Here is a 14,543-nt window from a genome sequence, read left to right as displayed (position 1 = left end):
CATCCCACCTCTGGGGAAAATGGCCCCTGGGTGGGATGGAGCCAGGGACCTGGCATGTTGCTGGTGGCATGCAATTCCGTGCCCGCCCCCATCGAGGGCTGAAAATTCAGCCCAATATTTCAGAGCGAGTGGTCAATCTATGGAAAAATCTCCCTCAGGAGACAGAGGACGGAGCTGATATTGACCGATTCAAATGCAGACGAGACAGATTTCTTTCAGAAAATAACTCTTGGGGATCCAGTTTCAGTGTAATTTGAGACGTGACGTGTAGCCGTGCTCAGGACGAGCAGGTGACGTTAGATCCATTGCTCACCACCACTGAGGTCTTCCTCACCCCATGTCTGGGTCTGTTGTAGACAAGTACAACAACAACTTGCATTTATATACTGCCATTAACCAATGTTCCCTCTAAGCTGTGCAACCTGAAAGTTCCCGCTCAGACCAGGTACAGGTCGGCCACTTGAAGTTACTGCACGTGCGGGGCCGTGCAAATAAATTTAAAGGGTCCGCGCACTTAAAAAAAAATTATGTTGCTTTTAACGTAGTTAATGTTTTCTAAGATGCTCCACAGAGGATTTTGATAGCAGTTGATTGCTATGATTAGTCAACAACTCCTCTATTGTTTTATCGTTGATTATAAGAATGCAAACTAGCTAGATCCTGGTCTTTTTCCGACCAGCAATTCCTATTTGCCTATATAAGATGATAACAAGATGCCAATATAAAAGCAGCTATTGAATATTCTTTTATTCCTCTGTCATTTAGGAATTCTTTGTAAGTAATGTACAAACTGTCTGATGTACATTCCATTACAGGCTCCAGACACCCTCTACATAACTCACTAAACAGCCCTCTCATTACCCACATCATCCATGCACAAACTCACATGAGTCATTTTATTTAGGCTGGAAAAAAACAATTTTAAAGTGACCACATTCCTCGTCCTGGAACACCTGAGAGGTAACCATGATGTTGCAAGAGTGGCCCCTGGCTAAATTATACTTAAGCCTTGCATTTGTACAGTGTTCTTTACTCAGAACAGCCCTGTTTTAGCAGCAAAGAAGTGCTTTTGAAGTGTAGTCACTGCTGTGATGTAGGAAATGTGGCAAGCAATTTGCGCACAGCAAGATCCCACAAACAACAATGTGATAATGACCAGATAATCAGTTTTGAGTGATGTTGATTAAGGAATAAATATTGAGCAGGACTTCTCTGCTTCTCTTTAAAATAGTGCCATGGGATCTTTTACATCCACCTGAGAGGGCAGGTGGGCCTTTAGCTTAATGTTTCACCCAAGACATGGCACCTCTGGCAGTGCAGCACTCCCTCAGTACTGCAATGGATTGTCAGCCTAGGTTTTGTGCTTTTGTCTCTGGGTTTGAGCCCCTGATCTTCTAAATCTGAAACAAATATTCTACCAACTGAGCCATGCTGGAACCTTAAGACCAGTTCTAGCACAACCTGACACTCTGGGCTCCACAATATAGGAAGGTAATGCAGAGGGAATAAAGCACATTCATTAGGCTGCTGGCTGATATGAGAAAATATATATTAACCACTCACTCACTGAAATTCAACAGAGATTCATAATCCAACAACAGCTTGCATTTATATAGCAACTTTAACATTGTCAAACATCCCGAGGTGCTTCACAGGAGTATTATCAAACAAATTTGACACCGAGCCACATATTAGGTCTGGTGGCCACTGGTTTGGTCAAAGAGGTAAGTTTTAAAGGAGGAGAGAGAGGTAGAGAGGTGGGAAGTTTAAGAAAGGGAATTCCGGAGCTTAGGGCCCAGGCAGCTGAAGGCACGGCCACCAATGTTGGTGCAATGAAAATCGGAGATGAACAACAGGCCAGGAGTGCAGAGATCTCAGAGGATTGTAAAGGCTGGAGGAAGTTACAAAAGATAGGGAGGTGCAAGACTATGGGGGATTTAGGAGAATTTTATAATTGAGGCATTGTCGGACATGGAGCCAACGTAGGTTAGGGAGCACAGGAGGTGATGGACTTGGTGCGAGTTAGGATATGGATGCAAGAGTTTTGGATGAGGTCGAGTTTACAGAGAATGCAAGGAGGCTGGCAGGGGAGACATTGAAACAGTCGAAACCTGGGAATAGTAAAGTCTGGGATGAGGGTGTTGGCAGCAGATGGGCTGAGACAAGGTTGGGGATGGGGAAATAGGCAGTCTTGGTGATGGAGAGCACAGACACAGAATCGAACATGTGACTTTCCTGGCAAATTTCAAACAAAGAAACATTTCATTTCTCTCGTGAAGACACCAGGTGACCTCGTACCTGTGTGATGTGTTCACCTTATGCAAGAGGCTTGACCACTTATTAATGGGCCATTGATGCGCTTATAATTTGTCCTGAGCCGGTCAAGAGCAGCCATGCTAATGCCCAGTGTACAACAGGATACACAGTAAGTTAAAAGCCTAAGCCCTCGGGTGTTTGGTTTTAAAAAGCTCTTCAGCTTATTCTCTTTACTCCCCACTGAGCCCCTGGCACCACATAACCCAGAGCCAGACTGCACTCTGTTAAAATCTGACGCTCAGATGAAGACAAAGAACTGAAGACTAAGAGATTGGCTTCAATTCTAAAGGCCACTGTTGAAAGCAGTTATGTATTCTTCGTTCAATGTTTTAGGCTCACTACATCAGACTTGCCCTTTGTTTAATTTCTCCATTTCGGCACATATGTTAAAAATGTTACATCTCCCTCTCCTCGGGTGATCCATTCAGCTTCTTCAAAATAGACTGGAAGATGGATACAGTGCAGGAACAGTGTTTCATCCATCTTAGCTCATTGATCCAGAGAGGGCCTGCTGTCCCCTTCACACAGCATCCAATCACTTCTCACACCATTCCAGCTCTCCTCCACAACCCGTCCCAACAGACTGGTGCATGAAAACGAGCTTCCTCACATCAGTCTCACATCTGACTTTCACTAGTTTGGAAAGGGAAGTAGAGGGAGACAGTCAGGGATGAGAAGAGAGGGAAGGAAATGGATGAGAACGAGGGGTGGGGGGGGGGGGGTGAAAGGGAAGGGGACAAGGAAATGAAAAAAAAAAGACTTGCATTTATATAGCACCTTTCACGACCAATGGATGTCTCAAAGTGCTTTACAGCCAATGAAGTGCAGTCCCTGTTGTAATGTCGGAAACATGGCAGCCAATTTGTGCACAGCAAGCTCCCACAAACATCAATCTGATAATGACCAGATAATCTGTTTTAGTGATGTTGATTGAGGGATAAATAATGGCTAGGACACGGGGGAGAACTCCTCTGCTGTTCTTTGAAATAGTGCCGGGGGATCTTTTACATCCACCCGAGAGGGAAAACCGTATTAACATTTCATCCAAAAGGTGGCACCTCTGACAGTGCAGCACTCCCTCTGTCTTGGACTGGAGCATCAGCCCTTGATTTGTGTGCTTGAGTCCTGGAATGGGACAGGAACCCAGAACCTTGTGTCTCAGAGGCAAGAATGCAGCCAACTGAGCCACAGCAACCACAAATGGACAAGAAAATGAGGGAAGGCAGGGGGGGGGGGGGCGGGAAATGAGAGGAAAGGAAGGGAGAACGAGGGGGAAGGGAGGGGAACAGACAAGAAAGCAAGCGAGGAAATGGACGAGAAGGAGAGGAAAGGGAAATGTTTAAGGGTCCCCAGCAACCAGTCGTCCCCTTCTGGTGCACACTGGACCTTGCAGCTGAAACCATTCAGCCTACACCTAACATCAGCCGTACTCTATCGATTGATGGCAATGGTGTAATTACTCCCCCATCACTACCTGGTCACCAGGTGTCTTCATTCAACTAACTCAGTGGGAGCTGACAATACCCGTCTAATATTGTCGAAGGATGTGAGCATAGCAAAGAACACAAAGAGGACACGGATAAGTTCATAGCATTTAGCTCCCGCCCTGACTGACCTCTGCATCCCTGGGCTAGGAAGTGTGTGTGGGCAGTCGGGGTGGGGGGGGGAAACAGTGTGGGAAGAGAATGAACTCAGCCAGGACTGTCACTTTGGGTTGCTTTCCCATTGAATCACTGCTGGAAAGAGCACACGTTGCGTGCACACTGCACAAGGATAAGACCAGGAAGTCTCCCAGTGTGGAATAGCCAATTGACAGCTGCTGTCAGACATGAAGCCCAGGCTCTTGGGGGAGATGATTGTGGGGGTTGGGGAGGTTATTGCTGCCCATGGAACCATCCCATAATATCAATTCATGCCTTCAGAGGACAAGGGCCAGGAAGAGAAAGCGAAAGTTGGGAAAAGGAAATGAATCTTTCGAGTAAATGATGGTGAATAAAGCGGTTGAAGGCCCATTCACTTCCGACAGTCAGAGCAAGACCATTAGCTGCACAACACAGCAAGTAACAGAGACAGGAGGAACATACCTGACAAGGAACATACCTGACAAGGAACATACCTGACAGCTGCCTTGGGGATAGAACCGTACAGTAACGAGCTCAGACCTCGATAAAGCCCCTTTACTCCATGTCCCTGAACCGTCTGTCTCACACAGTCACCTAGAAAACAAAACCAATACAGGCTACTCCACTTAGAAAGAGCTGTCATTTATTTAACCCCTTTCACATAGCAGCAGGAGTAGGCCATTCAGCCTCTCGAGCTTGTTCTAACACCACATGAAGGTAGCACTTGCACCTCTATCAGAGTTTTGTGGGTTTATGTCCCCACTTCAGAGATTTGAGCCATGAATCTAGTTGGTCACTTGCCAGTGTCAGGGCCAGTGCAGATGGAGTGCTGCACTAACAGAGGTGCCCACTTTTGGATGACATGTTAAACGGAGGCCCTGTCTGTTCTCTCGGATAGATGTATAAGATCCCACCTCACTATACTGAACAAGAGCAGAGGAATTCTCCCCAGTGTCCTGGCCAATATTTCTCCCTCATCTGACATCATGAAAACAGATTATCTGGACATTATCATATTGCTGTTTGTGGGAGCTTGCTGTGCACAAATTGGCTTCTCATTTCCTGCATTACAACAGTGACCTCACTTCAAAAGTACTTCACTGGCTGTAAAGTGCCTGATGTTCAGAAAGGCATGATATAAATGCACCTTCTTTCAGTTAGATCATGGCTGATCTGTACCTCAACCCCATTTTAAAAAATTGTTACATTTTAAAAGGTGTGAAACTGGTAATTGACGATGTTCAGAGAGACTTGGGGGGTACTCGTACAAGGAACGCACAAAGTTAATGTGCAGGTGCAACAGGCTATTAGGAAGGCAAATTGCATGTTGGCCTTTATTACAAAGGGATTGGAGTACTGGAATAAGGAAGTCTTACTAAAATTGTACAGGGCGTTGGTGAGACAGCACCTGGAATACTGTGTGCAGTTCGGTCTCCATATTTAAGAAAGGATATACTTGCACTGGAGACAGTGCAGTGAAGATTTACTAAATTGGTCCCTGGGATGAGAGGTTGACCTATGATGAGAAGCTGAGTAAATTGGGCCTATATTCTCTGGGGTTTAGAAGAATGAGAGGCGATCGAATTGAGACACAGGAGATTCTGAAAGGGCTTGACAGGGTAGAAGCGGAGAGATTGTTCCCACTGGTCAGGGAATCTAGAACACGGGGACACAGTCTCAGGATAAGGGGTCAATCATTCAGGACTGAGATGAGGAGAAATTACTTCACTCAAAGGGTTGTAAATCTTTGGAATTCTCTACCCTAGAGGGTTGTGGATGCTCCATCATTGAATACATTTAAGACTGGGATAGATAGATTTTTGGTCTCGCAGGGAATTAAGGGATATGGGGAGCGGGCAGGAAAGTGGAATTAAAGCCCAAGATCAGCCATGATCATATTGAATGGCGGAGCAGGCTCAATGGGCCATATGGTCTACTCCTGCTCCTAATTCTTGTGTTCTTGTTCTTGCACTGTGAGCGTTGTTGCCAAGGTTGGCATTTCTAGCCCTTGAGAAGATGTATTGGGGGGCCTTCTTCTTGAACTGCTGCCGTCTGTGTGATGTGGTACTCCCAAGGTTCGGTAGGGAGCTCCAGAATTTTGACCCATATCCCTCAATCCCCTTTCCGAACAAAAACTGAGCTCCAACATCCACAGGCTTTTGGGGGAAAGAGATTTCCAGATTTCCATTCGTGTGAAAAAATGGTTCCTGATTTCCCTCCAAAATGGCCAAGCTCTCTTTTTGAAATTATGCCCTCTTGTTCTGAATTTCCTCACCAGATGACGTAAGTTTCTCTGTGTCTACCTAATCAAATCCTTTTATAATTCTAAATATCTCGATCAGATCACCCCTCAACCTTCTAAACGCATGGAAACACAATCCAAGTTTATCCAACCTGTCCTCGTAACTTAGCCCTTAAACCCTGGTTTACTTCTGGTGAATCTGCACTGCACTCCCTCCAAGGCCAATAGATCGTAGCTCCAGTGCAGTGCCCAGATCTGAATGCGGTGATGCAGATGGGGGTCTGACCGAGGCTCTGTGCAACTAAAGCGTCATCTCCTTCACTTTGTATTCCAGGCCTCTTGAGGTAAAGGCCCACGTTGAAACAGCCTTTTTGATTATCTTTGCACTATCTTTAAGTAATCTGCGTATATCCCAGGACACTCTGCAGTGCTTTACAGCCAGCAAAGCACTTTCAGAAGCGAGCTTACCGTTGTTATGTAAGCGAATGCGGAAACCAATCTGCGCACAGTAATGTGGTAAATGGACAATCTGTTCCAGTGATGCTGGTTGGGGGATATATATTGGACAGCATGGAAAACTCCCCTGCTATTCTTTGGATAGTGGCCGTGGGGTCTTTTACATCCACCTGAACAGGCAGACATGGGATCAGTTTAACATCTCATCTGAAAGATGGCACCTCCGGCAGATCAGCACTCCCTCAGTACCGCACAGGGGCTTCTAAGGACTAATTCATTCAAGCTGTGTTTATATTACCTGTTCATTACACCACCACCATCAAAGGAGAGGGCACAAGACGAGGAGGGAGATGAGGAGGAGGTAAATTAAAAGGACAGAGAATTTATTTTTAACATTCTTCTCCCTCCGCTTCCTCCTCTCCTTAAGATGCTGGCACTCACCAGGCTATTGGCATTTCTGGAGCTGGCAATCCAAGTGGCATGTCAGATTGTACAGACTATTTGGCCATGGGGAGCATCACCGCTAAGCCCAATCTTGTCCACATATGATGTCCACAGTCGCTTTTCAAAAGGAGTCACCTGATCACGGTCAGGACCAGGACTCCTGGCTGACTCCCCCTCCCTTAAGCCAGGGTACTTCCACCCCCCAGTACAGTGATGTGAGTGCCACCCATCCACGATGAGGGAAACTAACCCAGAGAATCCCCTGGAGTGTGTGCGGCTGAGACACACAGAGAGTCTTTGTCTTTACTGAGCCATCAAGGTGCTCCCAGACAAACTCACGGCCAAAATCCCGATACTCCCGAACAGAGACCTGTCAGCCAATCACCTGCTCCTGTTCTCACGCTGGGACAGTGGAGAGTTGCTGGGTATGGATTGTAAAGTGTAGATTAATAAAGGAGGAAAAAAAGTTAAGCTTAAACACTAAAGCTGAGCAACCTTTCTATTCAGCTCGAGTACTTTCATTTGAAATTTGCCTATAAAGGAAGCGGCAAGCAAGATGGGTCCTCAGTGCAGGCTCCGAATCCTTACCAATTCCCTTGTACCTCGGTGGGTTTGCCTTTTCATCCAACTGCAGCTGTGTCTTCACGTACTCGGTGGGGAAGGTGATGCAGATTTCGATGCCTCCCGCAATCCCACCTGCACAAGGAAAATGTCCAAAATTAAATCCCAGATAATAACCTACGGCAAAGCAGAACGTCGTGATCTAGTGATCCTGGAAAGGCTGAGGGAGAGTCAGGGGAATGATTCCCAGTTAAGGAAACTTAGCCACTCAGATAGGCTTAAAGAGCTGGGTCTATTTACCTTAGAGCAGGGCAAATGAAAGATATTTGCATTTTTATAGCATCTTCCCCAACCCAGGACATCCCAACATGCTTTACAGCCAATGAAATACTTTTGAAGTGTGGTTGCTGCTGTGACGTAGGAACACAGCAACCAATTTGTGCACAGCAAGCTCCCACAAACAATGATGAGATAACAGCCACATCATCTACTTTAATGATGTTGCTCATGGGATAAACATTGACCAGGATGCCCTGCCCTGAAAGGGCCGACAGGGCCTCTGTTTAATGTCTCATCCTAATGATGGTACTTTTGACAGTGCAACACTCCCTCAGTACTGCACTGGAGCATCAGCCTATGTCATCTCTGCAACAGGGTTTGAACTTTCAACCCACTGAGCCATGGCTGACACTATAGCAATAGAACTGGATAAGAATTCTTAGGGCTCTAGACATCAGGACTGTTCAGAGGCCCTCCATACCCCTCAGCCAACTCCACCAAACACAGGAACAGGAGGAGGCCATTCAGCTCCTCAAGCCTGTCCTCTCATTCTGATCTGCGACCTAACTCCATATACCCACCTTTGCCTCATATCCCTTAATATCTTTGGACAACAAAAATCAATCAATCTCAGATTTAAATTAATTATTGACCTAGCATCAATTGCCATTTGTGGAGGAGAGTTCCAAACTACTATCACCCTTTGTGTGTAAAAGTATTTCCTAATTCCACTCCTGAAAGGTCTGGCTCTAATTTTTAGGCTCTTCCCCGTAGTCCCAGACTCCCCAACCAGCAGAAATAGTTTCTCTCTATTGATCCTATCGGCTCCCCTTAATATCTTGAATACTTCAATCAAATCAACCCTTAACCTTCTAAATTCCAGAGAATACAACCCCAGTTTGTGTAATCTCTCCATAATTTAACCCTTGGAGTTCAGGTATCATTCTGGTAAATTTACACTGCACTTCCTTCAAGGTGTGATGCCCAGAATGCTCACAGTGCTCCAGGTGTGGTCTAACCAGGGCTTTGTATCGCTGAGGCATGACTTCTATCCCTTTGTATTCAACAACTCTAGATATAAAGGGCAGCATTCCATTAGCCTTTTTGATTATTTTCTGTACCTCTTCATGATATTTTATTGTTCATGACATTTAATGATCTGTGTACCTGGATCCCCAAAAGTCTCTTTGGACCTTGAATAACCATGTGCCTGCCCACTTTTTTTTCACGTTTGTGCTTTTGGCCAGGGCTGTTCATTATTCTGTCATTTAACACTCTCTCTGCACTAACGCTTTGTCTTTCAGCACACCATTAACACACCCTTTGCCTTTGCACCATGACCTTCTGGTCAGTTATTCTCTGTGACCTTGTTCTATCAACACCTCTTTTGTTATCTTTTGCCCCACCCCTGCCTTATTTGCTTCAAATCTATTACATTTCTAACCGTTGCCAGTTCTGAAGCAGGGTCACTGACCTGAAACGTTAGCTCTGCTTCTCTCTCCACAGATGCTGCCAGACCTGCTGAGTATTCCCAGCAATTTTTGTTTTTATTTCAGATTTCCAGCATCTGCAGTATTTTGCTTTTATCTCTTTGGACCTTCACTGTTTCTCGCTTTTCACCATTTAGAAAATCCCCTGTTCTCTCCTTTTTAGGTCCAAGGTGGATGACCTCACATTTGCTCAGATTGAAATCCATTTGCCACAGTATTGTCCATTCCCTTAATCTATCAATATCTCTCTGTAATTTTACACTGCCATCTATTCTGTTTACAATGTCTCCTCTGTGCCATTGGCAAGTTTGGACATGAGGCTTTCTATCAGATCAATCTAAGTCATTAAAAATACAGAGTATTTGAGGCCCCAACACAGATGCTTGCAGGACACCGTTAGTACATCCTGACAATTACTGTACCATCCGTTATCTCTACTCTCTGTCTCCTGCCGCTCTGTTTCCTCACCAGGTCAATAATTTTCCTTCAATTCCATGAGCTTCAACTTTAGTTAACAGTCTCTTATGAGGGACTTTTATCAAATGTCTTCTGGAAGTCCATATAAATAACATCCATAGACATTCCCCCTGTCCCCTAGTTCAATTTTCAGAAAATTGGATTAGGTTCATCAGGCGTAACCTTCCCCTTTACAAATCCATACTGTCTCTCTCTGATCAGCTGAAAATTTTCAAGGTGCTCAGTCACCCTATCCTTAATTATAGACTTTACTAAGTTCAACTGGTGTTAGGCTAACTGGTCTATAATTCTCTGGTTCTCTGGTTTTCCTCTCTCACCTTTCTTAAATTGGGAAGTGTAATGCACAATTTTCCAATTTAAAGGAATGGTTCTTGAATCAAGAGAACTCTGGAAGATTATAATTAGGGCATGTGCAACGTTCGCACCTACTTTCCTGAAGCTGGCATAAGAAAGGCAGATTTCACTGTGGAAACACTGTGTCTCACGGATTGCAGGTCTCAGGGACACTTACTTACTTTGCTGGCATCAGTTGAGGAAGGTATCTTGGCAAAAACAGAGAGAAATCCCTGCCCTTCTCCGACTAGTGCTGTGGATTCTTTAACATCCATAAACAAGGCACAGCCAGTCCTCTGCCTCTCCTCCCTTCAGGGGAACCCTGCAAACCCATTCTATAAACATGTCACATGCTGCATACAGGATAATAGGAAGTTGACAAGAGAAACACAAGCCTGGGATTTATTTGAAAGGGTTCCAACGACAACACCATAAAACCAGAATCAAACCACAGTTTCAAAGTCAGCTATTTGTTCTCCTAGATTATACAAAAGGCTTCCTTCCAGTTACATAAATGGGCGTTCCATATTATAAGTCATGGTGTGATGTTGCTTTGCCTCAATGGGTAGCACTCCTGCCTCTAAAGCAGAAGATTCTGGGTTTGAGTGTCACTCCAGAGATTTAACCCCATTATCTCAAGCTGACACTCCAGTCCAGTACTGAGGGAGTGCTGCACTGTCGGAGGTGCCGTCTTTCCCATGAGATGTTAAACTGAAGACTTTTCTGTCCTCTCAGATGGGTATGAAAGATCTCATGGTTTAACTTTGAAGAGCAGGGGAGTTCTCCCTGGTGTTCTGGCCAATATATATCCCTCAATCAACATTAGTAAAACAGATTATCTGGTCATTGTCACATGGCTGTTTGTGGGAGCTTGCTGTGCGCAAATTGGCTTCTCATTTCCTACATTAGAACAGTGACTACACGTCATTGGCAGTGAAGCACTTTGAGATGTCCGGTGCTCGTGAAAGGCGCTATAAAAATGCAAATCTTTCTTTAAAAATAAAATGTAACCTTCCTTTTGAAATCACTGTGCCTAACCCCCAGGTAAAGACCTTGCTTTTAAGACAGTTAAATCAGTAAAACAGACCAAGGAAGTGGACTGACTCTTCACGCCCCCCACACATTCCACTCTGGGTCTAAAAAGGCACCAGGGGCTTTGAAAGGGAAATGGCTGCATCTACAGAAGGGTTAACCCCACACAGAACACCAATAACTTGCCACAATCAGAGCATGAAAAAGAACAAATTAAATGGTTTATTTAAACTTTTCGAATGTTTTTTCTTCTGCAGCTGACTTTGACACACACACAAAACTCACACCCAAGCCTTGAAAGAGAATTCAAGCCCTCCTTTAGGCTAAATCATTTAAAACAGAGAAGTACAGATACAAAAGAATTGCTGAAATGCATGAGTCAGCACAAATTTAAAGACAGTTCAGCTTCTATTGGCTGCTAGGGCAACGCCCCTAAACACAACCAATTAAACACGCAGGCAGAAAGTTTGTTGTTTGTCCAGTTACTATCACTGGGGCACCCCCGACATTCTCATTAGGAATGCTGCCTGTTTGTACTGGCTAGTCACTCAATGCTGTTTAACAAACAGCAGATCACACCAGGTTCAGTTTCCAATCATTTCTCATCTTCTCTAAAATTAATCAATTTCAGGTCAGTTTCCTAATCATTGATTAATCATTAAGGTGTGGTGTTGTTCCCAGAAAAAGCTGCCTCCAGTAGGAATGCTGCATTCTCCCCAGGGCTCCAGAAACCTTTTCCTGGATTCATGATAGGGAAAGTGCAGTGTAGATCAATACAGACACACCTACTCGAGCCCAGGAAATCTTCCTCATTTAAGGGGAATGTAAGGACAGGAACTTGCAGGATCCAAGAAGATTTGGGTCTCCTTGACAGTGGAAAATCGTGCGTAAACCAGCCCCACTTTTATATAAGACTGTCTCCACCAGTGAACTATTGTCGCTTTGCTGCAATGCTAAAAATGCTGTGAAACCGAAGACCCTGCTTTTATATCAGTGCCGGTTAATCTGGACTCCAGCGACTGTCTAATCCGCTGCTTAATCCTGGCTCCCTTCTCCTTTTGGCAGCCTCTGAGCCTCTAGAGAAAACTAGGCTGAGAGAAGCAAATTTCACAGTGTAAATGTGTCATACAGACATCGACTGATCTTCAGAATTTCAATTCAAATGGTGTCAAAATAAAAACAGTTTTAGATTGAGAGAAAAAAACTCTCCACTTCCCAAACTTGATTTTGCCATCTAAAGCACCTACCCCAATCTCTGCACCGCCCCTCCCCCCACCACCGCTGACACACCCATCTCCCCAATACCAGGAGTACTCTGTGTGGACATCAGGTGAGAGCAGGTTTGGGCACATCTCTGATGCCTGTTACAGTCGACTTTCGACTGACAGTTTGTGGTTTGCAATACCAGGAAGCTGTGGGCACATACACACACTCTCTCCCGAACATGTCACAGCACCTTGAGGGGTGCAATGTAAGAACATCAGGAGGAAACAACACCGGGGAACAATAATTGGGCCTGATTTTAACCCTGCAAGTGAATGGGTTTGAATGAGTTAAAATCTCACCCAACGTGTTGGACCAGGCATAATAAAGACACACATATCAAACTCCACAGACCAGGTACGAAGTACCAGGAATTTATACTTTTAAAACTATTTTCTGATTTTTTAAATTCCAGTCTCCTTGAATAACTGTATAAAGTGGAAAGAGGGGGGAAAAGTTACAGATCAACAGTTTATCTGCACAGTGCCCTCCCTCCACAATGTTTACAGATTGGTGCTAGCAGATTGTTCCCGTAAACATGTTTATCCAGGTTCCTGGCGTAACACGAATCCTGAACCTTGTACATGGAACTGAACAACACAAAACTCTTCAGTAAACACTCGCCTCCTTTCTGCTCAGCTACAAGGACCTATCATAGAATGGTTACTGCACAGAGGAGGCCATTCAGCCTGTCGCGTCAGTGCCAGCTCTCTGCAAGAGCAACTCACCTAGTCCTACTGACCTGCCTTTTCCCTGTAGCCCTGCAAATTTTTCCTCTTCAGGTGATCACCCTATTCCTGCCTGAAAGCCTTGATTGAATCTGCCTCCATCACACTCTCAGGTAGTGCATTCCAGATCCTAACCACTTGCTGCGTAAACAAGTTTTTCCTCATGTCACTGTTGCTTCTTTTGCCAATCACCTTAAATCAGTGTCCTCTGGTTCTCAACCCTTCCACTAATGGGAACAGTTTCCCCCTATCTACTCTTTCCAAACCCTCATGGTTTTGATCACCTCCATCAAATCTCCTCTTAACCTTCTCTTCTCCAAGGATAACAGCCCCAGCTTCTCCAATCTATCCACGTAACTGAAGTTCCTCATCCCTGGAACCATTCTCGTAAATCTTTTCTGCACCCTCTCTAATGCCTTCACATTCTTCCTGAAGTGTGGTGCCCAGAATTGTACACAATACTCCAGTTGAGGCCAAACCAGTGTTTTATAAAGGTTCACCATAACTTCCTTGCTTTTGTACTCTATGCATCTATTTATAAAGCCCAGGATCCCATATGCCTTATTAACCACTTTCTCAAGCTGTTGGAAGAGTCAGGTGTGTCTCCGTGTGTGTCTGCATTTTTAAAAATTCATTCATGGGATGTGGGCGTCACTGGCGAGGCCAGCATTTATTGCCCATCCCTAATTGCCCTTGAGAAGGTGGTGGTGAGCTGCCTTCTTGAACCGCTGCAGTCCATGTGGGGTAGGTACACCCACAGTGCTGTTAGGGAGTTCCAGGATTTTGACCCAGCGACAGTGAAGGAACGGCAATATAGTTCCAAGTCAGGATGGTGTGTGACTTGGAGGGGAACTTGCAGGTGGTGGTGTTCCCATGTATGTGCTGCCCTTGTCCTTCTAGTTGGTAGAGGTCGCGGGTTTGGAAGGTGCTGTCTAAGGAGCCTTGGTGAGTTGCTGCAGTGCATCTTGTAGATGGTACACACTGCTGCCACTGTGCGTCGGTGGTGGAGGGAGTGAATGTTTGTAGATGGGGTGCCAATCAAGCGGGCTGATTTGTCCTGGATGGTGTCAAGCTTCTTGAGTGTTGTTGGAGCTGCACCCATCCAGGCAAGTGGAGAGTATTCCATTACACTCCTGACTTGTGCCTTATAGGTGGTGGACAGGCTTTGGGGAGTCAGGAGGTGAGTTACTCGCCTCAGGATTCCTAGCCTCTGACCTGCTCTTGTAGCCACGGTATTTATATAGCTACTCCAGTTCAGTTTCTGGTCAATGGTAGCCCCTAGGATGTTGATAGTGGGGGA

The 14,543-nt window shown here is 45.2% G+C and overlaps 1 protein-coding gene across 1 annotated transcript in view; it reads right to left on the bottom strand.

Moving 5' to 3' along the window:
* The window catches only part of LOC137382574 (tricarboxylate transport protein B, mitochondrial), an 80,853-nt gene that overhangs the window by 33,538 nt on the left and 32,772 nt on the right, over positions 1-14,543 (bottom strand). The window contains exons 2-3 of the mRNA XM_068054679.1: positions 7,669-7,776; positions 4,433-4,532 (exon numbers count right to left, since the gene is read on the bottom strand). Coding sequence (XP_067910780.1) covers positions 4,433-4,532; positions 7,669-7,776 — 208 coding nt within the window. The remainder of the gene's footprint in view (positions 1-4,432; positions 4,533-7,668; positions 7,777-14,543) is intronic.

This window comes from Heterodontus francisci, chromosome 23, assembly GCF_036365525.1.
Source record: "Heterodontus francisci isolate sHetFra1 chromosome 23, sHetFra1.hap1, whole genome shotgun sequence".
NCBI lineage: Eukaryota > Metazoa > Chordata > Chondrichthyes > Heterodontiformes > Heterodontidae > Heterodontus > Heterodontus francisci.
This window is presented reverse-complemented; position numbering and strand designations above follow the sequence as displayed.